Consider the following 27717-nt stretch of genomic DNA (forward strand, 5'->3'; position numbering starts at 1 on the left):
ATTATGCTGTGGGGGTACCTTTGTTTACCAGCGACAAGGAAGTTGTTCAGAGTTGATGGGAAGATTAGGGCTGAATACAGGGCAATCCTGGAAGAAATGTTGTTTGAGGCTGCAGAAGAGGTAGAGAGTCACCTTCTAGTGAGACAACATTAAAGATAAAGAGGTCAAATGAAAACAAAATGGCTTGAATGAAAGTAAATATATGTATTAGAAATGTGAAACTGCTGTGCGATTGGTCTGACTGAGCTTGATTTATTTTACCAAAAATAAAAGGCTAACATTTCTGTAGATGTGTAAAGTTAGCTAACTGTGCTACTTTGTGTTTGTCTGGTCCATAAAATCCTATATTTTTTAGTTTGAGGTTGGAATATGACAAAATGTGAAAAAGTTCAGGGGTGATAAATATTTTTAAAAGGCACCCTACGGTTCGATCCAGGCAGTGAGCAATGCAATGAGATTTGCATAAAATGAGACAAAGAACAAGTTGAAAACTCTCATGCAAGTGCAAATTCAAAATAAAAGCACAATTTTAATGCATACAATTTGAATAATTGCATCAGCCACACCAAGTTTAATGCAGACAATTATAACATTTAGATCAGGTACACCAAGTTGTCATTACTCTTCATTCTTATGGTCACCAAAATATGCATTTTACATGTGAGTAGTAACTAACTAATAGATGAACTAATTCAAAAGACATTTTAAAGCAAAACAAAATGTCAAGGCCAGAAATACAACAAAAAGGAAAAGTTTGGAAATAAATCTAAATGTACTTATCAACTGAGCATGACTACAATGAAGCATTTGTCTGTAACACTTAAAGTGGCACTTTCAATTTTCTCACTCAAGCTCTGAAGTCAACTATTAATTTGGAAGGAAACTCTGTGCTTGCCTGGATACACACGAACATGAAGACACACACGCACACACATGCTCTGGGTTGTGTGCGTAAGTAAACACAACGGCCTTATAAATATAAATTGCAGTCAATGGTGCTGGAATTCCTTTGCACTCAGTCACCCAGTCACTTGTCCTCTCTCCCTTTCACTTTGTACACACCCCCAGCAGGTGCTTTCACTTGAGGTTTAGTTTGCTGTTGTGCTTTAGGCTGTGTCTTTTAGGTTCAGTGAAATTGTGCCAGAAAAAAGCTTACGAGGGGGATCCCAGGCCTCAGCCTGGGGCTCAGCATCAGTCATCAAGGAAAAAACAGACTGTGGACTGCCTGCTTCTCCTTCGTTCACAGGCAGAGAACCGCATCTGCAGAGAAGCTTTCTCCATCAGAGCATCTTTGCAGAGGTAAGAAGACACCACTTAAACTTAGATCCTAAATATTTTATGTTTGTCTTTGTGATTCATCTCTTTAATATTGCAATTTAAAAGGGAACAACTGTGCAGCTCTTTGTCTGGAGTTAAAATGATATCATCATTTCATCTTTATTTAGAAACCAGAAGGAGATTGCTGCACAATTGAACAGGCATAGAAACGACAGTCAACCTTTAAATGTGAATTATATTAAACTCTTTCAACAGAAAGTATGTAATCCATGTCATTTTATACAATTATAACGGCATTTAATGATTTAAACTGTATTAGTACAGTTGCATCAATGCTTTACAAAATGAACTTGTTGATTCCTACATTGAAAATTTCACCTCATTCCAATAATTGCTGATAAGTTGCATATTCAATAAATCAGAATATGCATTTCAACAAGGCTCTTTTATCAGTTCAAACATACCTTTTGAAAAATAACCTTTAAGCAGATATTAAGCCTACTGTTCATTAGGCTCACATTTCTGTGTTAATTTTTTTTATTAGTCTGATGTAATCACCAGGTTGGGATTGCAGTGCCATCATCATCAGAAATAAAGATGGCTGGCTGCTCAAGAGCGATTTTGCAGCCAAACAGTTTCAATGTTACAACTATAAAAGTATAATTTAATTTTATCTTGATCAAATGTTTTAAATCTGAGAAGAGAAAACATTAGTTGTATTTTTATGGGGGAAATTTCCCCCATGTAATTTTTATTTGTTTTGAAGTTGCAGATTTTTGCTGTGGTTTGAGAAAGTTGTGTGTTATAAAAAAGACTGGGATGTCTGTGCACTGATAAATTATAAATAACTCATCATTTAAGGGAGTAACTATTATATCTGAAACCTAAAATCATCCACAATCTGCTCTCAGCAGTGCTATTCATTTCTAATAATATTTCTTTCTTGCTGGACAGTGGCAACCCAACTAAGACGCTATTTTTCTCTAAAGAGATTTTATTAAAGTGAAAATACTTCTAGGGGTTTTTTTCAGTTTAAATTCTTGTCCGACATTTGTCTTGATCTTTTCCTTTTAGAAGAACAAAATGGAAAAAGAACCACGACTGCAGGGATAATTTCATTTCACTTGCATGTGAATTTAGCGTAACAGCAAATGATTTACTTGGGGGGAAAAAAAAAACGCTTTGTATTAACCAGGAATGGGAAGTTGTGGCCAAAATCGAATCTACAACACCAGCAGGTATAAATAAGAGATCAGGCCACAGTTACACCACATAAAAAACAAAAGAACAGGTGACAGCATGTATAGCTCTTAAAATCCCATTCTGATGTAGATGCTGATAAAGATAAATATCCTCAGTAACCATGAAAATGAACCATTCGGATCAGGCTTCAGGGGCTTGGGTCATATAACTTCCGCTCCCTCATCCATCTTTCCAGGTGACAGTTTTTTTTTGCTCATCTGCCAATGTAGGTTTGAAGGCTTATCTCAGCCATTTAGAACAAATACAATTCTCTGACAGAATTAATTAGGACTAGCAGAAAAAAATGTCTTTGCAGAAGTTCAGTTTCCAAGGATATTGGCCCGATGCCTGTGCACCTGACTGCAGGAATGATTCATCCTGTGCACCATCATCCCCCAATGCCAGTTAAGACAACACACATAGGGGCTAGTAATGACAATCCTCCTGAAAAGAAAAGAAAAGGAGCTTTGTGATGGTCTGAACATGATATACAGAACAGGCTCTGCAGATAATGGAAAATGGGCTTCTACCTCTGATTCATAAAATAAGCAAATATCCATAAACAGACCCATGTTACGTCTGAATGTAATTTACAGTGTGAGCTGAGCACCTGCTTTTATTAGCATTGCCATAAAAAGGATCTAAATGAGCGAATCTAACCAACAGAGGTTCATCCAGTAAATAATCACATGAAGCCATATGCTGCTCCTTCCTTCAATCCTGTTCTTTGCTGAATAACTTCCTTAGTTAGCCCAAAGATCCCATGAGAAACAATAACAAGGAAAGGAAAACAAAAAAAAAAGAGAGATCTCCCTTTAACACTCACACTGCAAACAGTCACGCCTGGCTGTTCACACTCCTTTAGCTCCAGACTCAAATGACACCAGCAGAGCTCTCTGCAAACATGATTTTAACCATTAGATAAAGAATTTCAGATGACATTTGTGGCCTTTTTTGTTCTTACTCACCTCTGAGTATTAATTTTAAACAAAGCCCATACTTTTTGGGTTGTATAATGTCGACTTATTAACTTTAATTTGAACATTTTGCCACATTTTCTCACATCAGTCATGGGAGATTACTGGTTAATTTTAAGCTCAAATGGTTTCACAGGTCTGCAATTGCATTCAATTCAGGAGGAAGCAGAACTCAAGTATTTACTTCTTGGCCTCAAAAAATATTCCTTCTGGCAATTTTTTGTTTCATTCCAATGAAAACAGAGGGTATTTTTGCAATAAATATCATTCGAGATTGTAGAAAAGAAAATGAAACCAATCATGGTGAAAACACATCAGCTTCTCAGGAAGGAGTTCTTTTCTTTGCGGAGTAAATGGAGCAAGCTCTAAAGCTCCTGAAATGAATATCAGCGTCTTGACCAAACTCATTTAGAGATCAGTCAGAGTCTTAATCCCTCTCTCAACAGGGGGTGTGAGCTTGTATCTTTTTCCTGTGTCCTCTCTTCCTTTTGGAAGAAGGTAATATGGCTAAATTTGCTTCGCTAATGGGTTTAGCGCAAGCTGTTGCACAGCAGAGTTGACACGCAGCAGCAAGCTGGGATACCAGAGGCATTTAATCTCACTCCTGATGGAGAAAAGTGGAGGATGGGCTGGCGTTTACCAAAAGTTTGGAGATAAAAGGAAGAGCAAGGAGGAGGACCTTTTATTTGAGGGAGTAAGGGCTGATAGAGGAGTCTTCACAAAATATGAGAATGATAATATAATTCAACTTTGGAGAGGTTTGGAAAAGAAGATATAAACTTTTGATAGAAAAGAAATCAAATCTAAAATTTGGCTCATAACCTGAATAAATCCTATTGAATTTAGTCAGAGCTTAGCTTTAAAGTTGCATATGGCCTAAAAAGTACAATTTATTGTTATGCAAACTTTATGAGACTTTAATTGTTTACCCTCCACTGAATCAAGCCATTACTCCACTGAACATGTGCTCAGTGGAGACACACTTCCTTTACTGCCACCTCAGACACAATCACTGATAACCTGGTGTGTGGCGGTAGTGTGACTTCCCATATGCCAGATGTGGCAGGTAGAAATTATTGGTGCCATATGCGAGATTACACTTTTGTCGCAGGTTACGTAGGCAAATGTTCACTTTGGATGATGATCTCCTGTTCGGAAGAACCCCACACCCATCAATAAGGGTTTTCACTTGAAAACGATTTTTTTCTTTTTCTTTTTTTTTTGTGGACACATGGTTTTGGGCACATTTTGTTCATGTTCTTCTCTTTATTATCTTTTTGATTAAAATCTCCAGCTGACTCTGGAGACAGAGGGCCGCCAAGACGGTACCTTGAAAGCCTGAAAGTGGCAGCAGGGCTACCTCAGGTCTCAATACAAGTCATCCACCCCCAAGATGAGAACCATTCTGGGCCACTGACCCACAAATAAGAGACTCAGTCAAATCCATTTTGCCTCATGCCTGCCAGGGGTGGGTGTCCTTTTACTCTCCCTTGAGGTTTATCTCCTGAGAATCTCATTTTGACTTTGGGAAAGCTATAAAGGAAGAACTACCCAGTCTCAAATCAACTCCTTGTGTAACACAGGATGGTGTTTCTGGGAGGATAGTTGGTACTTTAGCACTTGGAGGAATAAGAATAAGACATAATTTGACAAGGTAAGCTCCCACAAGGTTCAGATGTTAGTGGTGTATTTACGTTGATCCTTTTCCTGGCATCTTCCAGGTCATTCAGATGCTTGCATGACTTTCAGGTCTTCTCTCTGTCTTTCTCCTCAGATGTCGAATCCAGCGAGCGGCTTACCAGAGAGCTCTGACTTCGTGTCCCGGATTGGGATGACAGAGGATTCACTCGTCTTCCACGAGCGAACCAGATGCTCTGAAGACCCCTGGGACACAGTTGACATCAAACCCAACATAGAAGCTCTGGAGCGTGGAGCGGGCCTCTACCTCTCCTGCTACGACATGCTCCTCACTGAAGATGCCGCCTGGGTGGTGAAAGTTTCGGAGGGGTCCACTGCACTAGCTGTACCCATGAGCCGCATGGATAGCCGAGAGGAGCCAGAGCAATGCCCTGTCATTGATAGCCAGGAGCATGGACTCTCTCCTGGGCTTGAGGGTCAGATGGAGGACCGTTCTCTGGAGCAGGTACAGAGCATGGTCGTAGGAGAGGTGCTGAAGGACATCGAAACAGCCTGCAAACTGCTCAACATCACCTCAGGTAGGCTGTTCACCAGCACCACACCTGTTGCTGCACTTCATCATTTTGAAGAACATTAATGCATCTAACTGGCAAAATGAAATGAGCATTGCTCACTCTTTGCAGATAAAAGAATTGCTAAGTCGGAGAACCAATCTTACTCCCAAAATCAACAAGTTTTTGTGTAAATAGCCCAGCTAAGATGACAGCTGTTCCCAATCATATCCTTACTGACGCAAACTTATGTTTGCCTGCTCCAGGATCTGTTTAATCCTGACCTTTTGAACAAGTTTCCCTGAATTGTGACAGTGATGATTCTCTCCTGGCAGCCGTGTACACAGTCTTAAGGGCGAGGTCTCGGCTGCTTGGAAAGCAAACAAAGAAAGCGTTTTTTTTGCATTGTATTGCTTCTGGCTGTTATATACCTACGTGATCCCCAGTCATCTGTTCACCTGATTAGGACTGCAGCGACATAAAAAAAGATAATAACTTGTATGTACTTTGAGTTATGCCTGACAACATTCAGAGAACATACACTTGAAAATGGCTTTGCGTAAGCCAGTTGTTGCACATGTTGTGATTATTCTGAACAGGTTGCTTGAATTTCTTCTGTTTCATTACAGACCCTACAGAGTGGAACACGGGGAATGTCCAAAAGTGGATGCTGTGGACTGAGCACCTGTACAGGTTGCCCCATGCAGGAAAGGCCTTCCAGGAGCTGACAGGGAAGGACCTGTGTGCCATGAGCGAAGAGGAGTTTCGGCAGCGTTCCCCACTGTGCGGAGACACGCTGTACGCTCACCTGGATATATGGAAGTCAGGTATATGACGTCTTCATTTATTTAACAAACCACAAAAAGAAATGAGCAAATTTCTTCTAACTGATTGTCTGTCACCTTTATCTCCAGCTGCGTGGATGAAAGAGAGGTGCTCAGCTGTAGATACCAAAGCTACAGGTGAGACTGATTTCCTCCTGCTTTTTCTTGTACTTAAGGACATTACCTAACCTTAACGAAAGCTGCATTAACACAAACAAAAGGAGGCTCAATAAATCTAAAGCGCACGTTTTCCCCCTCTCCTCTCTTCACATAACCAATCTACTTCACCATTTATAAGTTCACAATTTTAATTATTACATTATGCGTGCTTCAAATAATAAATGTCTTTGTGAGATTTTAGTTGGTTGATATGAACAGCCTAAAGGAGGACATGCCTGTGTTTTGTTATGCAGGCTGTCAGGAGCTTTGGTCCGAGGCAGATTCATCCTGTTCGGGTCAACCGATTCATCTGTGGCAGTTCCTCCGAGAGCTGCTGCTCAAACCTCACAACTATGGTCGCTGCATACGCTGGCTCAATAAAGAAAAAGGTGCAGCATCTCCTGCCATTTTACTAAATGTATTTTAAGGTAGTATGACAAATAGGAATGCAAAAAGTAGTGAGGTTTCAGGGCTGGCGGATCCACTTGTGGTTCATAAAAATACTGTAATTTAACTCAAAAGAAAGAAGTTTTTTATGAGTGGAACAAAAAGGTGTTTTGCAGAAGACATGTTATAGAGGAGAGAAATAAAATCAACTTGGTTAGAGAGGACTCTTCATCTGTTGTTCCTGCTTTAGTAAAACTAGTGTTAGCCTTGCAGCACAGTCAGCTGCTGCAGGAGGTGAGAAAAGTGACAGTATGACACAAAGTTTAAGATCCATTTACTGATATTTGTCATGTGGTTGCTTAGAACACTTAGAGAGATAGTTATTGTTGTGAATTTATTAATTATTTCCCAAACTCCATGAAACAAACAAACAAAAAAAAAACCTCTTTCAGCAGTGAGTTGCATTCTACCAGAATATGCAGGATAGACAAGTATAAATATTAAACATTTGCTAAGTTTGGCCAGCTAAATTCTCCAACTCTGCACATTTTGTTCATTTTGTTTCATTTTTATTTTATTTACTTCATTTTATTCATTGCAGTTTTTCTGGAACTGCAAATTCTGGATAAGAATTATTCTTTGCTTACATAAGTAAAATTAAATGTACGATTAGTTTCCAATTATATAACTTTTGTATTTTTTCTCCAATTTATTTTATTTAATTATTATTTATTTAATAAAAAAAAAAAGACCACAAACTACAGGTCAGCGGTTGGAAAAACTTGCAGTACTTTTCTTTCTAAGCTCATGTGTTTGACTTGTGACTGAAGTACAAAAATGTATTCACACTCTGTTTTGTACTTGTTGCAATGTGTGTTTTTTGTTTGCTTTGCTTTGTTTTTAAAGATTCCTGTTTCTCCCTGCAGGTATTTTTAAAATCGAAGACTCGGCTCATGTGGCACGACTGTGGGGACTCAGGAAGAACCGGCCTGCTATGAATTATGACAAGCTGAGCCGCTCCATTCGGCAGTACTACAAAAAGGGAATCATCCGCAAGCCTGACGTGTCTCAGAGACTGGTCTACCAGTTTGTTCACCCAGTATGAGGCTTCAGGAGACTGGGAAGATGAGAAGGAGTCTTATGACAATAAAACAGAACTATATCTAACAATGCACTTGAACAATTAAACCCAAGATGAAAAGCGACTTTGGACACATGCACTGATAAACGTGCCTTCCTCTGCAGAAGCAATGAGGATGAGAGAAAATATTGCGTCTGATGCTTTTTTTTTTTTTTTTCCTGCTGCAGAATCAAGCAAACACAGATTACAATAAACAAACTGCCTTGTTGTTTGCATGGTCTGCCTGGTGATGGTTCCATGATTAAATTCAGATATCACAGCGCCACACCTATGCTTTAACAAACAAGCTCCTTGCAGTCGCCCCTCTCCTACACCTACGCTTGTTATGACTTCTGTTTCAGTCATCCACACCACATCTTGTGATGCTGGACCTGTTAAGCCACAGCAGGCTTCTATATCTCCTCTGGGAAGTATAGGGAAGGACACTTCAGCAGTTTTGATGAATTTGGATGCACAAGTGCAATTCTTAAAACTTTATGTGGTGGAGATGATAAGGCCAATTTTGTTTTTGTCTTCCTCCGTGATAAGAGTGACATTTTCTCTAACGGCACTGCTGAGGCGCTTCATGGTTTATCTTGTCAGCTCTGGTTCATGTAGCTTTATATAGATTGCATTTTAGGTTGCTGATGTTTGAGGCACAACGTGCTGAAAACCAATTATTATCAATTCACTGTCTCATTGCTAACATGAAAACATCCTAATGCAACTATTACAAATGTTAAATGAAGTGGGTAGTAACCATGACGTCAAGTGGAGTGCCTTGCATCCTTGAAAATAAGATGTTCACATTTTCCTATATTATTGCCACAAATGTTTGTGTATTTTATAGGATGATTTTATATAACAGGACACAAAGTAAATGTGGAGTGAAAGGAAACATTTTCTAAAATGTTTACAAATAAAATTCTGAAAAGTGCGGTGTGTATTTGTATTCATCCCTGCTGAGTCCATACTTTGATGGATCACCTCTCTGTGCAGTCAGTTGCGATCCTTGGAGCGTACGCCTCTACCAGCTTTGAACATGGAAATCTTGCCCATTTCTTTCCAAAATATGCCAGGTACAGTCAGATTAAATGAAAAGCTTACATACATTTATTTGGATCTGGATCTTCATCAGGCCATTCTTTCATATGAACATGCCTTGATATAAACAATTTTCTTGTAGCCCTGATTGTATGTTTACACTTGTGGTTCATTAGATGGGCATAAAAATGGAAAAGAAAGAGGAAAACACAAAAGGAGATAGGTGGGAAAAATAGTTAAAATGGAAATGAGATATGAAGATAGGAGGGGAAAAGGATAAAGAAAATGCTGGTAGTTAAAACTCTACAACTGCAGAAAGGGAGAAAAAAAATCACAATACTTTTATTTTAAGCAATAACAGTCTTTTTATCACTTCTCTATAAAAGCCAAACTTGACGGTAGTATTGTTGACGGTTGTGACACAGTGAACATCCATGTCTTTTGTAGATTTGCGGAAGAGAGCCACATTGTTCAACCTCTTTTAAATTTCTCTACAGCTTTTCCTCTGACCTGTCTGGTGCATTCCTGTTTTTATTCAGTTATTTACTGAACTTCTAAATTTATATTCCAACATAAACACAGATAGCCTCTGGCTACTAATTAGATGACTCCTGAACATGTTTGGCTGCACTGGACTTTACGGTTATGAGATAACATCTGAATATTTACATATGTAATACTTTTCTAAATCTAATTTGCAAAAATTTTGAATTTATTTCACTTCAGTTATTCATGACTTTGCAATGGAGTAACACTATGGGAACTCCGACACAAAACTGAGATAAAATGAGGCATGTTCAGCATGCCTCGTGAAGTTATAGTTTGGCATCCGTTTTAAAAATAAGGTCATACTTAATATTTTAACACATCACAATCAAATTATTATCATGCGTGTGATTTTAAAACAGTTATGCAAATGTGTACTTCAAATGAACTAATGTCCCAATAATCTACTTCTTGAGTAAAGGCAAATTTCATGATTCAGACAGAACACAAACTAAGACAGAAACTAAATTTGAACTCCACCTGTGGGTAATTTGCACGAGTTTGTGGTACATGAAAAAACAACCACATATTGTTTGAAGAGCTGTTTTAATTTCGCAGTCCTTTCTTTTCTCATGAATGTCCTTACTGACATTTTCTTCTGTAACTGTCTTTCACACAATCCAACAGGTTTTTAAAAAATGTATCATATTTACCATTTTCCTCCAGTGGTGAGTGATTGCAGTGAAGATCTGCCAAGACAAGGTGGTTTTGAGTTAAATGAGGCAGGTAAAAAAAAAAATATTAAAAAAAACACCTCTTGCGCTGAGGTTAGAAAGTAAGAGGTGAACTTGTTTCCTCTTGTGTTGCTCAAGCTTCAAAGGAGCTAAGAGGAAATATGAGTAAAAAAAATAGTATGTGTAGTGTGAAGTCAGTCTTGATGTGATGTCTTGGATGATGGGAGCAGTTTACACCATTGTAAAATGCCAATGTGCTAACATGCATGCAGAGTGCATTCCCAGTTAAAATGTGCCTCTATGGTGAGGGGTAATTATTATCATTTCATACGACTGCTTACATTAAAATTCATTTAAGTGGCACGGGATCAAAGATTTTCTCATAGTGCACAAGATTATGCAGTGATAATTAGAGGGCAAAAATGACTGAGGGAAATAACAGTGTGTGTTTTACCAACCGTCAACAAGAAAAAAAAACAAAAACAGAAGCCAACCGCAAAATTTACTTAGAAAGGCAGATAGCAGTTGTTTTTCTTCTTTTTCCATTGAAGGATTTCTCTGTAATTCAAGTGACACCTTCAATGTAAACAAAGACGAAAAGTAAAAAAAAAATATATATAAAAACTTTGCAACTTTATATAATAGCTCCAGAACTTGAAAAATATTAGTTCACCTTACACAATGCTGCACGTTTGTAAAAAATTAAACTTTTAGCTTTGGAAGTTTGTGAATATAGTCGTATTAAACATATTAATATATCATAAGAAGAGGGAATATCTAAACTGTAATTAGTTTGGAGATAAGCTTATTATTTCGATAGCAAGAGAGTTACTTAAACTACACAAATATTTTTTCTAAAAATAAATCATAAAGTTGTTTGTAAGATATCTTGTGACATCTAGTGGCAACAATAGGTATTGATTTGTATTGAATTGAAAATGTTTTGTAAATCATGATTTAAAAATATTGATCCAGGAAAGGCAATTTTTCTCAGTTTAAATTCATACTTTAAATGTCTGGAAAATCCAGAAAATATTCTCTTCTAACTGTTGATGCATTTCCTGATAAAACTCAACTAACTAGATGAGATAGACAGATAGACAGATAGATAGATAGATAGATAGATAGATAGATAGATAGATAGATAGATAGATAGATAGATAGATAGATAGATAGATAGATAGATAGATAGATAGATAGATAGATAGATAGATAGATAGATAGATAGATAGATAGATAGATAGATAGATAGATAGATAGATAGATAGATAGATAGATAGATAGAGGAGTAACAGTATTTAAGTCCTTCATTATTCAGCAGGGCTGCCACTGTAACAGATGTCTTCATGTGGATGTTTTTTCTTTTCACTTTTCAATCACATTGACATGTTCTTTACTGTTTAAAATGGTTTGGTTTGGATAACTAAGTCTGACAAATTTATAAAGTTAATACTGAATGTTCAAAGTGCAATTTTAAAGTTTGAAGCTGTATTTTGGCTTCCTCCACATTACAAAAACATGTCTGTTACATTAACTGGTGACCCGTTAGTGTCTTAGGACTAGGTCTGTACTTAAATTAGTCTCAACTAATTTAAAGACTTCAATGTATGTCTCAAACTTCAGATGAAATATTTTTTTATTATTTATGCAGAACAGGCACTACAGTTTGGAAATTACAACACTATGCTAAAAGTACAGAGAAAGCCCTCTAGTCATCTAAAAGTTTCCTTTGAAGATTCAGAATAAAGCACAAGAGAAAAAGTTGTCATTTACTGGCTTTCAGGAGCTTCACATTTGACGTAAACAACCCCGTCCTGTTTCAAATACAGACAAAGACACAGGTATGACAGCTGAGATGCGGAAGCTTTTCCATCTACAGGTTCTTCAGTCAGTCCTTGTGTCGATGTAAACTGATCTAGATGAGCTGGAGTCAGATTCAGAAGAGGTAAGCTCTCTGTCACTGATGGCAGAGAGTCTCTGGAGAGGCCTTTCACCTCTCTGAATCTAGCGCTGACACCATACAGAGGCAGGCATGAAAAAGAAGCATACAGAGGCATTAACACAACAGATGTGTCACTTTCGGGGGTTTGTGTGAAAAAATAATTTTTGCTCTCAAAGCAGAAAAGTCTGGCGTCTCATCAATATTTCAGACGGATCCTCTTTCTGCGTCTAACTCTGCAGCTTTTCCTGTCTGCATGAGAAACAGCAGCCTGCCACCCAGACCAAACAGGAATCTGCAACGGCATGTGCAGCTATCAAACCAGCCTCTCATACAGCACTGCTACATATGCTGAATTTCCTGACTGAAGATAAAATATAAGAAAGAAACAAACATTAACACAACATGGGGCTTTAATTAACTTGAGCCTCAGCCAATAAGTAGATGGAAACTAATCAAAACCATGCGCTGGATCAGTTCAGTAAACAGCGTGTGGGCGCATCAACATGCACAAAATCACAGGGGGTAAGAGCTGCGAGTCACCGACGTTCGCTCAAAATAAACAATCCACACTGATTACAGGAACAAATAAATTATAAAACTGGTTAGTAAATGTGGCTAATCTCCATATAAAATAGCTACGAGTTGATGTTTACAAGGCAGCTTGTGATCATGGAGGCTGCATTATCAACACATCTGATTGGGGGAGAAAGAGAAGAGAGTAAATAAAAGGTGACAGAGAAGTTAGGCACATTGTCGCAGAGAATGGGAAAAGTGGAGCGTTGCATTAAAAAAAATGTCTTTGATAGAGAACTCCATTTCAAACGAGAAAATCTCTGTTGAGAGTAACTGTGAGTTTCTGTTATCTTTAATAGAGTAACGCAGCAGCACAAGTCTGCACTCTTCAGTGTTCTTGGTAGAGCACCTTCTCAATGAGGTTACACGGCGGATTATGTTCTTTTATACACTCCAGGTAGTAACTTATCCCAAGCTGATGGAAAGTTAGCATATTCTCACAATGGGCATGATGTCATATGTAATTCACTGAATAAAAAACAAGAACTGGGTGCACAAATTTGTTGAATTCATTTTCAATTATTCTAATGCACAGAAGGTCAGAATTACACATACAAGCTCCAAAACACACACACACACACACACACACACGTTTGTTTTGCTATCTTTGTGGGGACTTTCCATTGACTTCCATTCATTTCTACAGCCTAAACCTTACCTTTACCCTTTTCCTAACCCTAACCAAAACTCAATTCATACCTTAGCCCTAAATCTGACCCCTGACCCAAAAACAGGGTTTCCCCTTGTGGGGACCAGGCTCCGGTCCCCACAAGGGGCAATTGGTCCCCACAACGTAGTATATGTCAGGAAAATTGTCCCCACAAGGTATTACAAACAAACGCACACGCACACACACACACACACACGCACACACACACACACACACACACACACACACACACTACCCACTGATACTAATCTGAGCAAGGAAGGTGAACAGATTGGATGGAGCCCCACAGCATGAATCTGCCTCCACTTTTCTTTACAGTAGTTATAGTGCTCAGAGTTGAAAGCATGACTTTTACTACTCCAAAAATTCCTGCAATTAAGGTTACATTTCTTAATCTTAATCCCGTAATCTTTGGTCAGATTCAAATTTCATTCCATATCAATATTATTATTTGACTCTGAAAAATGGTCAAAATTTATAGACACAATTGGGAATTCAAACAGAATAAATGAAGCCGGCTGGCAGATTGTCATTTCAACCCCAGTAAAATTCTATGAGCTATCATATAAAGCTGGGTCTATAACAAAAAAACAAACAGTTTAAGCAAACTTCAATAATAAGAATAGTCAAACATCCAGTCAGATTACGCCACAAGCTTGTTGATATCTGTAAAGACCAACCTTTTATGGGATATTTAACCAAATGTTACTGGTTGTGTATACACTTGAGCTTATATGTATAATTTTGTCTCAATGCTGAATAAATTCAAACTTGTGCACCACATCCTTGTTCATGCCCATGGTGAGTGCATAAGAACTTTTCAACAGGACAGTTGATCCACGATTAAGTTGAGCTATTTTATGTGTTTCGTTTGTAAGCGTGATTATTCAAAATAACCAAGCAATAGTAACAGTTATTTGACATCGAAAAGGTCTGCTTACTTTATTTCAAGGGTCAAAGGTCAGTTCCACTTTCGACTGATTAAATCACGAGCTTAACACTGGTGCCTTCAGTTTGTATGCAGGACTTCACACATGATTCTGCGACAAACGAAAAAAATGAAGTGTTTAGACAGTTGTGGTATATTTGTCTTGTTCCTGGCCCTCTGCTCGCTGGGAGGCATTTTGTTACATTTGCGTGAGCCTGAATGCTAATTTTAAGCAAAGCTAACATTCTGCAGGCCATGCAGCTTTGAAAGTGGTTTTAAATTCTCCAGTTGAACTTTACAAGATGAAATGCGCATACACTTCCAAAAATGCTAAACGTAGTGTAAATACTAAGGAAGAAAACAGTGTATTTTATAAAGAAACAAACTATACAAGCATCCAGATGGTAAAAAAGAGATTAAAATACATAAATGCACAGCTCATTCTTGATACCCCGGCGCCTTATTCGATTTCTCATGAGAGAAGAGCATCACGGCTGACAGCAAACTCCGAGACAACAACGTGTCGCTTCAGTTGTTGTAACTGGAGGTGATGTGAGTTTGAGCAATCCTCTTTACGATGACGACAGCTTGCTGCTCCTTTTCGGGAAAAGAAAGATTTGCTTTGAAGTCTCTGGCAATATGCGGGCGTGAGTGGACAGTTCAGTCCGGATTTTGAGTGTCCTCGGCTGGGGACGTTTAGATCGGCTCCACATAATTGGCAGGGTAAAGACCGAGCTGGCCGTTATCCAGGCGACCTTTACACCAGCCCTGATCGTCCTCGTCTTCCAGCTTCGTCAGCAAATCACCTTGATTGATAAAAAGGGACAGAAAGTGGGAGGGGGATTTAATGAAACACCTCTTTCTTGTTTTTTGTAGCTGACCACAAGGACATGAAAGGAAGTTGCCACCAATTTTCCAAATCGGGAGGATTTGTAGCATCTTTCGAGTTTTATGTTTGCCTGGCGTATTTTCCTTTCATGTGGATATTTGTGTGAAAGTTATTTCGACTTCTCCAAATATGTTGATGGAATTTAAAGTAATGTTGAGCTCTGCAGACGCTATTGATATGCAAAAGGGACACAACACAACAAATAAATATCTTGTCAAAAAAATAGTTTTTAAAAAAAGAACTACATCTAAAATATGGAAGAGGGTTATGGCCACTGAAAATAAAAGAATTCTGACTTTTTTCTCGGTGTAGTGATTCTTTGTCAATTTATGTCAAAATCCAAAAATATAAAAGAAACATTATCAGGTGTATGTAAATTATGTTGCTGTTATAAAAAATAAGCACATAACGGCTTCTTTTTTGTTGCAGGATTTCTAAATCTTCACTTTATCCACATTAAGAGTGTCAAATTGGTTTGGAAGATCTGAGTTTTATGACTAGATTTGCCTGTTGCTGCATAAATAATTGAAATAATTCTGATTCTGAGAAAAAAAAAAATCTGAGAAAATGTCTTTTTTTTCCAATGGCTGCCATGAAATCATTATATAAAGCCTGAAATACTGATTTAGCAGTAGTACTATGTCACATTACTACATATAAAGTTATCACATATTTTTTAATGTATTGAATTATTGCACTTTCCCCTCAAGACTACAGATCATAAATATATGCTGTTGTGTATGTGTGCATCCAGTCTGGATATGCTTATTAACAATCCCTGCCATGGAAAATATGGTAAGACTGCATGTCTTTGTCACATTTTGTTCTGGAGTCTGAGTTGAGATAATTTGATCCTCTTATTGATAAAAGTCTGTGTGGTTCAGGCTCAAACTGGTTTCTCTGACTTCCAGCTTGTTTCTGTGTTATAACTGCTGTCTGGATGCATAAATATCACTCTATAAATTTATTTCTGGCCTCCTTACTCTAAGAGTTGGACCACTCTTACATGGGTTTCTTTCAAGTTATCCACTGTAACTTACAGCTTTCCAGCTAAACAACAGGGACTGACAGACAGCAGCAGGCATTTTTTACATAAACTGTTTGGTGAATTTAAAACATGAAGGATACATCGGGACAGCAGTGAAATATTATTTTTAATGAAACATGGCTGCAGGATCTGGATCACACAATTAAGCTTTGAGATAATTCAGACAAACAGGGATAAACCCGAGAATGGCACAGAACTAGGTTTGTTGGATCACAGCATCAAATTTAGCCACCGTTCACTACAGTCAAAGAACCATTTTGCAGCCCAGAAATGTTAACACAAGGTATCAACTGCTCCAAATTCACAGTGTTTCCTCATAATATTGCTGATTACATTTCTTTGACTTTTATCCAGGTGAATAAATATGAAGCTACCCACCCTAAACTATCCACCTCAGTGTGTTTTTGGATTTCTGTGCTTTTCTATTGTAAATGTATATTTTTTCTTGTTGCAATTATCATTATGTCGAGCTTTACAGCTCAGCTTTACAGTCCAATACAGTGATCTTCAAACATGGAAACAACCCAGTCATAGCGTGCATGCATCAAACCTAACCAATCAATGAAAATGCATCAAGTAGATAAATCTGGATTTGACTATATGTCACATTACAAAACAAGACTTTAAAATGCTTTTTTCCCCCTAAAATTCAAGAAATTTTAAAAACCGTAAAGATTGCATTTATTTCATTTTAAATGGTTTTGGTAAAATTTCTAACATTGCTAATATTTTGTTAGAGCCATTGCGTGGCATCAGCCACAATGATAAGAAATAAAGTGGAAATAAGCAGTTATGTCTGTGATTTATGGAAGAGAGGTTGATATAATGGATGAGTTTGAAGGTTGAGGCTCATCTGGGGAGTCTTGTTATTGCTGTCTAGGAGACTCAGGATGGGCCAAATGACCTGGTCAACTTAGGACATCCCCTAGATGGTACCTGGAAAAAACAAGGACAGCAAAAACAGAGAAGAATGGATAGAAGGGGGAGATGAGGTAAGCAATGAAGGGTGAAAGCAACAAGGGAGAACGATGGATTGGATTGATTAACATTGGTAGTCAACTGGACAGTTTGTGAGTTGATATGAACCTTCCTGTTGTCCTCGGGTCATTTTGACCTGAGGACAACAGGAGGGTGAATTACTTATGATTTAATTTTAGTTTTTTTTTTTTTTTGGTGCTCTGAAAAGTTGTGAAGTTGTGCTCTGTTAAAAAAAAAGTGAACTACAATTGGATTGAAAGAGTGTGATGACAAGAGTTAGAGTTTTAAATGAGGAGGTTAGGAAGGAACAAATGATCAGGATGCAAAGGGATGAGAACGATGAGTGTTGAGTCCACGCAGCATGACAGATGGTGCTGAAAAGGGAACTGTCTTTAGAGAAGACCTGACAGTTCATAAGAGATGTGACTGGAAAAGTAATTGTGCTACAAAACCTAAGCTGCCATGATATCTCACCTCAATTTATTTCAAACAGATGATTTTCTTTTTCTAATTTGTAATTTGGAGCAAAGCTAAAATCAGCCTCCTCCACAGTTACTGGCATCCATAAAGATGTGTTAAAAATCCTTAAAATAAATTCACCTTTTACTGCAGTAGAATAACTTCAGATTAAAATACAATAAAAAAAAATAAAAAGAATTATCAGCTGATCTTGAATGCATTTATACAGAGAAGAAAAATATCCCACATTTTGAAATATATTGAATAAATTGCATAAAGTAAGCAGGAGACACTTTGAATGACCCCCTTTTTGACTGCACACAGTCTTTTTTTCACAAGACTGTATTCACTTTCACCCAAAGTTCTGGGTTCTGTCATATGATATCGTCTTCTTTCCCACAACTTGTCAAGATGGAAGAAGATTTTTTTTTGGTTTATTGGTCAGTTCTCACACCTGAGCAGTGGAGCTCCTCCAGAGTTTGTCATGAGAGTTTTGGCTGCTTCTCTGATTAATAATGTTTTTTAGTTAGCTTAGGCGGATAACATGGTCCACACTCTTTCCATTTCCTTTGTCAGATGATGGAAAACCAGGCTCTGTTTGATGTTCAAAGCTTGGAATAATTTTTAATAACCTAAAGTGAACAAAACAAACTCCTGCAAAATAGCTTGAGATTTGTGCTTTTAGGGTGAAAACAACAAAAAGGTTAAAGGGGCATGAATACTTTTTCAACTCTGTGTATTCACTGAGTATTTTCTAGATCTTTAATATCTGTTTTTCTGAATAAAATCTTTAACCACAGTTTATGTGTATGTTAAGTTAGAATTGTGCATTTGTAAAAGAAAACAATAAAACAAAACGCCCCACAAAACTACAGCGTAAAAACCACAATAATTCTTTATCCATAGGATGCTAAAGGAAATAAAAATTTCCTTTAGCATCCTAGCATCTGCAGGCCAAATTGCAGATTTGGCCTGCAGATGCTGTGAAGAAAAACGTGCATTCAATCTGACAGAAGAAAATGCAGATACAATGTGTTTCCTGTTCAAAGCACTGACCTGCTTTGAAGCTAAGCTCGTCTTGCTCTTGGCCTTCATAGTCATACAGCGCTTTGACTCTGACGCCTTCGCCCGATTCTTCATAAAAAGGGTTTGACCCTCCGTTGGTGTCGCTGCCCGAGTTCAGGCCCTTCCCTTCATCATCTGACCACTCATTGGACGAGTACGCCTGGTTCTTCTCGTAGCTGCTCACGCTAAAAGGAAGGGGAAATACCTGGATGAGTCCTGGTATTGTTGACACTATATGTGTATTGTTTTCGATTGTGCTGTTATGCTGGGTAATGAATGACTATGTAATAACGAAGGAAAATGCTGACTATTATAGACGAGAACCGTAACTGGTGCCTGGAAGAGCTGAGCGAAATGAACTGGATGAGCTAAAAAGGATAAAGATCAGACCTTCCCCTGTCTTCTGCTTGAACGTTGCTTCCTGGAGTCTTGATATTAGTCAGCATGACTTCATCGTTATGCTTCTTTGACTTTTCTCTCTTAGAGATGGTGTGGATAAGATCTGGATTGTACTCCTGCAAAAAAGTCAATGAACAGAACAGTAAAAAAAAACCTGAATGAATGAAGGTGAAAAATTTATTACTTTTTAGTTGTCGATCTGCATTTAACAAGTGCACATAAATAAACACACTAAGCAAAACTAAACTGCAGTAAAGTAAAATAAAATACAAAATTCACATAGATTTTGTGCATACGTTTTTCATTTCCGATGTGTACTTCAACCTTTTAATGGTTTATGCAAATCATTTTAGTATGGTTGTAGCTACGCAAAGACATTAAAGTTAAATTTAAACAGCACTGAGCTCTGGTTAAAATCACAAAGTACTTCACATTAAACCCAAAAGGCATAAAAATAATTAGAAAAACAACATGTTCGAGAACAGGAAAAAATAAGCAACAGCACCTCAAACTTTGGCCAGTTCATGTGCATGCCAGGGCCGTGGATACTACCGAACCACTTGATATCTTCTTCAGGGCTGGCTGCAGTAATCACCCGCTCAAGATCTCTGTATATTGCGGCATAACTGTGAACAGAAAACGAGGATTTGGTGTGAGCACAGAGTGTGAGCCTTTCTCTTTCTGTCTCAGGCTGACTCACCTTTGGTTCTCCGTCAGGTTGAGGTGACGTTTGACATCCAGCAGCACCTCCCTCAGGAAGCTCAGCCTCTTCTCTTCAAACTCCTGGCACTGGTTAAACACCTGCTCCATGTTCTCAATGTACTGAGGGGTGCACTTATCCAGCTCATCCAGAGCCTTTTCATACTTTTCCCTCGTCTACATCAGACCAAAAAAGAACAAAGAAAACTGTATGATTAAAATTACTGCTATCTAGAACTCTTTCTTTTTTTTATCGTTTTAGTAAAGTCTTTACTAAAAATGATTGGGATTACTGGTGTTTTACTGACATCTTCTTCTTCTGTCTCTCCAATCACACATAAACCACATTAATCTAGAAATAGTTTTAGTTTTTTTTTTTTCTGAGACAGCAAATGAATCAGATGTTTGATGATTCAAGTAATAAAAAGTGACCAGAGTCCACTTCAAGAAAAGACAAGATTCAGAGAAGAGCAGGAGTGGCATTCAGTCACTCATTAACCAAGCCACTCTCAAACCCTGATACTTTGAAATAGCACGGCAGCTCATTTGCGTTTAGGGTTTTTATAGGACATAATATTTACATAATGATGAGCCCAGAGGCGTTGCAGCTGATGAACTCACCTTCTGTGAGTCTTGTTTGCACTTTTCCAGTTTGTCCTGCAGTTTCTTCTGCTCTGCCTGCGTCGTTCCGTCTCCCTTAGTGTTGGCCTCTCTGGTGGAGGCTAGCTTCTCCTCTTTGCAGGCCATGTGGTATGACTTCTTAGCAACCTCGACCTGACAACACAAGATAACATAAACAACCTGAGCAGAGAATCTGCGTTTAGAAGTAAGAAGTACTATTTAAGTGGATTATCGCATATCATAAACATACTTTCCCAACGTGAAACCAGATAAATGACATGCAGCAAATAATGACCTTGGTTTATGGTTGACATATGGTATATGGAAAAATGTAAGAGCAGATTACTGATAAATGGCTGAGTTTAATCAGGAAATCTTTAATAATCAGCTCAAATACTTAAACACTAAGATGATTAAGCGATCTATTAATTGAGTAGCTTTATAAATTATGCAGTAAATCTGTCAGACACTGATGCTGTAAAGTGCTGCTTGTTGAAAAAGTCCAACGTTTAGTCATTTAATCAAAGTCAGGTTTCAACTCAGTTTCACTCAGTACAAATGTCTTCAAAGGCAGACTCTGGTTAGAACAGAAACAAAAGCATAGCATTATGCTTTATGAACATTATGAACAAAACTGATGAATTTTGTTCATCAGTTTCACTCTCACCTCTTTCAGCTTCTTGGCCCAGGGTTTCTGGGCCTTCTTAAAGCCTTCATCTGCCTCTTTGGTCTCCTTGAATCCTCCCATCATCTGCTTGTGGTACGAGTCTTTCTGCCAGTTCTTCACCTTCTCAAAGTCTTCACTCATTAGGTGGTTCTTCATTTCTGTGTGGAGGTCGCTCACCTTTTCCGCCTCTGTCATCATTGCCATCCAGGCTTGCTCCACTGAGCCATACTGAGGACCTGGTGGAGGAATTAAGATCTGAAGTCATATTTTTTTAACATATACTCTAGTACAAATATGTCCGTTCTAAATTCATTTGGCAAAAAAACAAACTAATAGCTTAATAGAAAAACAACTGTTGTTGCTATTATACCTTTATCAATCAGCTGCCTCCATCTCTTGGACCAATCAGTGAGCTGCTGTGCGTAGCCTTTCTCGATTTTGGCACGCTCCTGGATGCAGTTCATTAGGTCATTGCAGAGTCGATTACCATCATCGATGCGCTTCACTGTGCGCTTGTAGTTCCCAACCTTAAATACAAAACAAAGCACCAGTGCAATATGTTTACTGAAGCTCCACAGGCTGTCTGCTGTCTTCAAAATAAAATGTTGCTAAAAGAATTCAGTATTTTACTGTATCATATTTAGGTTCAAATTTGGCTGTGTGGAATGTAAATATGAGTCTTTTCAATGGACTGTATTAGAATAATTTAAAATTAATATAAATGAATTTGTCTAACTGCATCTCTGGACTTTGTAACAGAACCACTGCTTGAAAAAAAAAACAACAACTCAATTATCACTTTAAAGGTCCAGTACGTAAAACTGAATGACATCCAGTTGCACAAATTCCAAACCGCATCCAACTAAAGGCGTTTACATTGTTACTTATTAGCTTGGTTTTAATATGGAGTATCAGAAATTTTGTAACCTCAGAAAATATGTTCTACCTATATGGAAATTGCAAAGCAAGTCTCATTCTTATCTTATTAGCCTTTTTTGAATGTGTTTGTAAATTACATACAAATGTTCATAACACAAATTGTTCCTGGTTTTGTAAATTACAGATTTTGGGTGGTTGCTTAAGAGGCATTTTGATTTCACTCTTCCAAAGTTCACTGTGTGAGATGTCACTTCTTTTCTCCTCGCAGCCTGTGGGAGATGAACTGAATCAGCAGGAGGAGCAGCAGGGAAGACACTGCTGCTGCTGCTCTGTGAGTAGTTACGCAATCAAAAGAAAGGGGTGGTTTAATGTCATATAATTTACAACCCTCCACAGCTACAGGAGCAGCCACCTCCCAGAGAGCTGATAGTTCTCCCCAGAGACACAAAGCTATTTCGATAAAGAGAGGTTGAAGCCTCTGTTTACAACCATTATTTTCCACCTTTATGACCGAGAAAAGTGGAAAACATTTAAACGCAGTGTTTGCTTGCAAGTCACCCTGTAAATGACTTTCAACAGTTAGTGTGGTCTAAAAGGAAGCAGCTGAGGCCGTATAATAGTATTCCACACCAGGCCTTTGCCTCAGCAGCAGCCAGCCGAGTCAGCAATCATCAGGCGGTACTGCAGCATCTTTGCTGTGATGCAGAGACTGTGATGAAGTGACTGAGTGCTGGAGGGAGACATTTTCCCCGCACCTGATGATTTCTGAAGGCACAGAGCAAAGTAACCCGAGGAGAAAATACAGTCTAAGATGAGATTTCATTTTAAGTCTAAAAATGTGAAATAAAGCATCTGCTGTGGATCTTTATTCTCTGTGAAATGTCTGAGAGTGAAGGAACTTGGCAGGCTGTGTTCTTGGAGGAGAGGTAGATCTATTCCAGCTTTGCACACTGTGATCAGTCACCAGCTCTCATGAATAATGGATGTGTTTCAGGGAACTTGTAGCTCAGATAACATGGGGCTCTTTGTGTTGGAGAAACATTGTTGCTGATGTAATGTTGTGAGAGAAACCAAAATTACCATGACACCAATGGCGCAACATAGTAACATTTTTATTTAACAATACTTTCCATGATATTCGAATCAGTTTATTCAGTAATTCTAAATATACCCAACAATTTTTACCTTTAAAAATTGCTTTCTAGACAACATTTCTAATGTTTGTAACTTAGTTTTGCATAATTGCTGAAGTAAAGGGTTATAGAACAATTAATACTTGTGCTATGATCTGTCGTATTATTCCAGATGGGGCAATGCAGGATACAGAACAGTCAGTCTCACCTATTAAACAGTCCTGGCTGTGATAAACTGACTGTAATTTCAACTCAAATGTTCCAAATCTCCTTTACTGACCTTTGTGTTTTAGTTGGAAATGTATATTCTGGTTCTCTGAATTCTTTTTTATTGCAGTTACATACATGTACCCGCTCCTCACTAGAAAAGGACCCCCCTGAAAGTCTGCACAAAATTGACTGGTCAAACATGTCTAGGACTTTTTTCCTTGATAGATATATTTTGCATTAAAACTGCAGCATGAAAATCTCAAAGTTTCATTCATTCTTCGAGCAACCAGCACATCTAAATGTATGTGCAATTTGGACATGTGTGCACTGGTTTCTTAGCTGTTCGATTTTGACTTGCAGTAAACCTATGTTTGGTGAGTTATCTACTGTATTGGTGTGAATAGCTTGTTGAGATCAATTTGGCTGAAGTCAGAATAGCAGCTGTGGTCCAAATAGCGTTACAGAACCTTACTTGGTGACTTGCCAGCTAATTTTGCAGGATTGATAAAGGTCCTATACCTTGTAAAGACCACCCACACTCTGGATAGTTTATGTCTACTGTTGTAAGATTCTTTATTAAGAATCTTTATTCCATATGAAGGGATCCTTAAATGAATCTGTTTTTTTCCACTTCCATCTGTTCTCTATTTTTATTGTTCAGCATTATGATAGTTTATTTCTTTAATCTTTTTTTTCTTTTCTTTGTTCACTGCTAGACAACATTGTGCATTTAGCCCTTATATTTCCTCCTTGCATCATTAATTCAGTTTTATTAACTCTCTGTTTTGCATCAGCTTTTGATGTTTTGTAATCTGCCTGAAAGACTTTATAGCGCATATAAAATCTTTCTTCTAAGAAGAGGAAACCTATCTGAAACTTTTCAGAGCTATAAGAGACTGACAGTTTGAAGCATCTACAACCGCAGACAACTACAAGGACCTTAATCCTTAGAAGTAGATAAAAGTCAGCACAGAGGCAAAGGAGCACACTGAAGTAGTTATAAACAGAGAGAAAATACCTGAAAACTATGACTTCAAAAGTACAAAGGTGCAATAATAATGAAGCTATAAAGGGAAAAATAAAACAAGACTAGCTAAGGCCAAAGATAGTGACACAGGATGAAAACCTCCTGATGTTGCAGTTGAATGAATGTATTTAGTTGCTTACTCATTTCCTTCTTAAATAATGGCCTCAGAATGCGACAGTTTGTCACTTTGTTGACAATCAGTGTGGCTGTACCAGCTCAGTAAGTGTGAGCAATCCTTAGATCCGTGCCGCAACACTCATGATAAATCTGATGCTATGTTTACTGTCGAGCACATGCCTGATTTATGTGCAGTTGTGAGTCTACGCAACGCTGATAAACGAGACAACGCATCGTATTTCTTCTCACCAACCCAGAGGAGGTTGGTCTGCCGGCAGTTCATCACAATGCAGTGTCACTCTGAGCTCAGGTTTAATCTGTCAAACGCTGCTGCCCTATTTTTCCTCACCTCCCAGAAACTGTCCGTGGCCTCCTCCTGGCTGGCGTACTCATCATAGCCTCCAGACATGATCCCAGATTTGGCAGGGCGGCTTCAGGATGTAGGGGTCTGCAGCAGAGTGGTATTCCTCATGCACTGTTGGGTAACATGAGAGAAATGTGAGCCCTAACCCTGGATGAGTGAGATGGAAAGAAAAAATGAGTTTCTTTATAACTTTTGAATCATATCGTAAGCTTTAGTTTCATTCTCATAATTTAACATGTTAAACATCAAATTTCTCTACATACAAAGTGAAATCCTGTCACATCATCTGTTTGTTGGTGTTTAGTAATGTTGAGGTGATATTTAAAAAGAGCTTTCATTTACACAGAATTAATGCAAATGAAATCAATGATAGTCACAGTGATTATATGGCTGATAAGCAAGTTATTTCACACATTATGCCAAAACCTAACCTGAACTAAAAGATTATAGAAAAATTGATACTTGTGTTATGATATGAAAGGGAGTTAATTGTGTTATGTTTTTTCAAACGAAACACAGTTATCATATTATGAATATTGCACCTGTTTGTCAATTTCACAAAAAATATGGAAGAGCTGAGCTAGAAGCTGATGACCACTGAGCTGTTGCAGATGAAACCATCAAAAATAAATGCAACACGCTGTCTATATTTTTTTAAATACTCGTGCATGAATCCCAGTCATTATGTAAGATAAGATGACAAAGGTGCAAATCATAATTACGCTACACAGACACATAATGACCTGCATAAGAGAGATCAGAATAAAATGCAAAGTGAAAATGCAAATGAACTGGATGGCAAATGTGAAACAGAACAACACGAAGACAAGCTTCTTTCATTGCATCTGCGCAGACGGCAGGTTACATGGAGCCTCTGCTGAATACTAAACACCAACAAACAGATGATGTGACAGGAAAAGCATTTCTTTGGAAATTGTGCTGATCGATGCCATTTCTGCTGCAGGCTTTTAACATGTCGAGGAAGGACCACCATGTCCGGAGATACATTGCATATGTTGCGTGATACATATAAAGTTTGGCATTTTGAGAAATGGGCTTATTTACTTTCTTGCTGAGAGCTAAATAAGAGGATCAATGCTGTATTTATGTCTGTGACTCCATGAGTTACTAAGAAGTGAAACAGCTAAGAAGTAGGAGGAATCTTTAAAAGAAAACCAATCTACTTATCAGGACACTATGTTCACTCTTAATAAATCTGAATAAACTTTTACTTTCAACATTTTGACAGTATAGTGAGACAGACATTAGGCGTCTAAGCTAAATAAATACATGAGGGCCTCTTCCTCCCTAAATATATGAATGATAAGTAGTGATTAAAAAAATGAGGCAGTTTATACTTTCAGGCCCAGATTATGAAAAATAGCTTTCATTTTGTGATTATCAAATAATTTCTGCACATTCTGCTTAATTCCTTACATGTCGATTGGTTCACAGATAGCCAACCTTTAGTATTAGTTTGGTATGCATACTCAACAGAACAGAAATACCAATGAACAGCATGAAGCATGGACATGAAAGCAACACTTAATTTCACATGATTAAAAAATTAGGTCTTAAGTTGTGAATATTTTAATACTTTATAACAAACAGATCAATCAGCATTGTCTAAGGTGTCCAGCTCAAAATAAACATCCCCTAAAATAAAATGAAGCAAATTTTTGTTGTTGTTTCTCAGACATTGTGACTTTAAGAGGCAGCCACACATTTATTCTTTAGGTTTCTTTGTCCAAGGAAATCTCCTCTCAGCAGCTTATTAGAAAACTGGTGGATTCCAACTCCTGTTTGTGTCTGATAATAAAAAGGTAGAATTAAAAATATCTGAAATTAAAAACTGCTACTGTAAAAACCAGTTTGATACAGAAGAGGCATATGTGAAACAATAGAAAAGGAAGCAGCGGTGATTTGTTTTGATCTGAGGTCAGGGGGAGGGGAGAGAACTGTGCGAGTATTTGGGTCAACCATGGACCAGAGGATGGAACAACACAGTTCACAATGAAACGCAGAGTTGAAACAAGGAAGTTGTTTCCCAAAACCATCAAATCTTCTTAAATTGGGAGAGGTGTCTCTTCTAAACCAACAGTTTCAGGGAAAGAATAAATGTTGTTTTTGTTTTTTCTGCAGCGAAGCTCTGCAGAGAGTGAGCTTAAGAAGTGGGTGTTTATTATGCTTGGTTGAGCCATTAGCTACATGCTGAGCGGGGGGCTTTTGTTCAGCAATCTGCCTTATTTTAAAGGCAGATTGCAGAATATGAAAATAATCACTGACTTGCTTCTCCAAACACAAAGGCAATAAACTGAATTTAAAAATATAATACAGAATTTAGTGAGAAACCCTAAACATGCAAAAAAACAAACAAAAAAAAAACAGGCAAAAACTCAAATCCAAGCAGCATCCTTTTACATTTGGCTACCATCACACCACTTCCACTTACTCATTCCTTTTCTTCTAAAAGTAGACAGCAGTTACTGCTCAGCATCCATGGCATTCACAAACAAGCAAGAGCATCCATGTAATGCAAGAGCTCAGATGATCCCCATCACTGCAAGCCAGCTGCATCAACACGTCTAAGTGAGGAAAACCTCAACACA

General features: G+C 38.0%; 2 protein-coding genes across 3 annotated transcripts in view; one reads left to right on the forward strand and one right to left on the reverse strand.

Moving 5' to 3' along the window:
* Positions 1-1007: 1007 nt before the first annotated feature.
* On the forward strand, positions 1008-9113 carry spdef (SAM pointed domain containing ets transcription factor). The gene is made up of 6 exons (XM_014987828.2): positions 1008-1299; positions 5272-5713; positions 6316-6513; positions 6601-6648; positions 6924-7058; positions 7983-9113. The coding sequence occupies exons 2-6, from the start codon at positions 5272-5274 to the stop codon at positions 8159-8161; spliced, it is 1002 nt and encodes a 333-aa protein (XP_014843314.1). The 5' UTR covers positions 1008-1299; the 3' UTR covers positions 8162-9113.
* A 2945-nt stretch (positions 9114-12058) lies between these two features.
* The window catches only part of pacsin1b (protein kinase C and casein kinase substrate in neurons 1b), a 30128-nt gene continuing 14469 nt past the window's right edge, over positions 12059-27717 (reverse strand). Inside the window, exons 2-10 of one of the 2 annotated variants that reach the window (XM_014987823.2) lie at positions 25094-25219; positions 21749-21905; positions 21379-21614; positions 20712-20864; positions 20092-20267; positions 19897-20017; positions 19383-19507; positions 18984-19177; positions 12059-15359 (exon numbers count right to left, since the gene is read on the reverse strand). In XM_014987823.2, coding sequence (XP_014843309.2) covers positions 15250-15359; positions 18984-19177; positions 19383-19507; positions 19897-20017; positions 20092-20267; positions 20712-20864; positions 21379-21614; positions 21749-21905; positions 25094-25153 — 1332 coding nt within the window. In that variant the 5' untranslated portion in view covers positions 25154-25219 and the 3' untranslated portion in view covers positions 12059-15249. Of the gene's footprint in view, positions 15360-16579; positions 17427-18983; positions 19178-19382; positions 19508-19896; positions 20018-20091; positions 20268-20711; positions 20865-21378; positions 21615-21748; positions 21906-25093; positions 25220-27717 lie in introns of those variants that run through there. The other variant, XM_014987827.2, reaches the window with a different exon arrangement.

This window comes from Poecilia mexicana, unplaced genomic scaffold (assembly GCF_051168715.1).
Source record: "Poecilia mexicana isolate PSO_F unplaced genomic scaffold, ASM5116871v1 scaffold_5, whole genome shotgun sequence".
Classification (NCBI taxonomy): domain Eukaryota; kingdom Metazoa; phylum Chordata; class Actinopteri; order Cyprinodontiformes; family Poeciliidae; genus Poecilia; species Poecilia mexicana.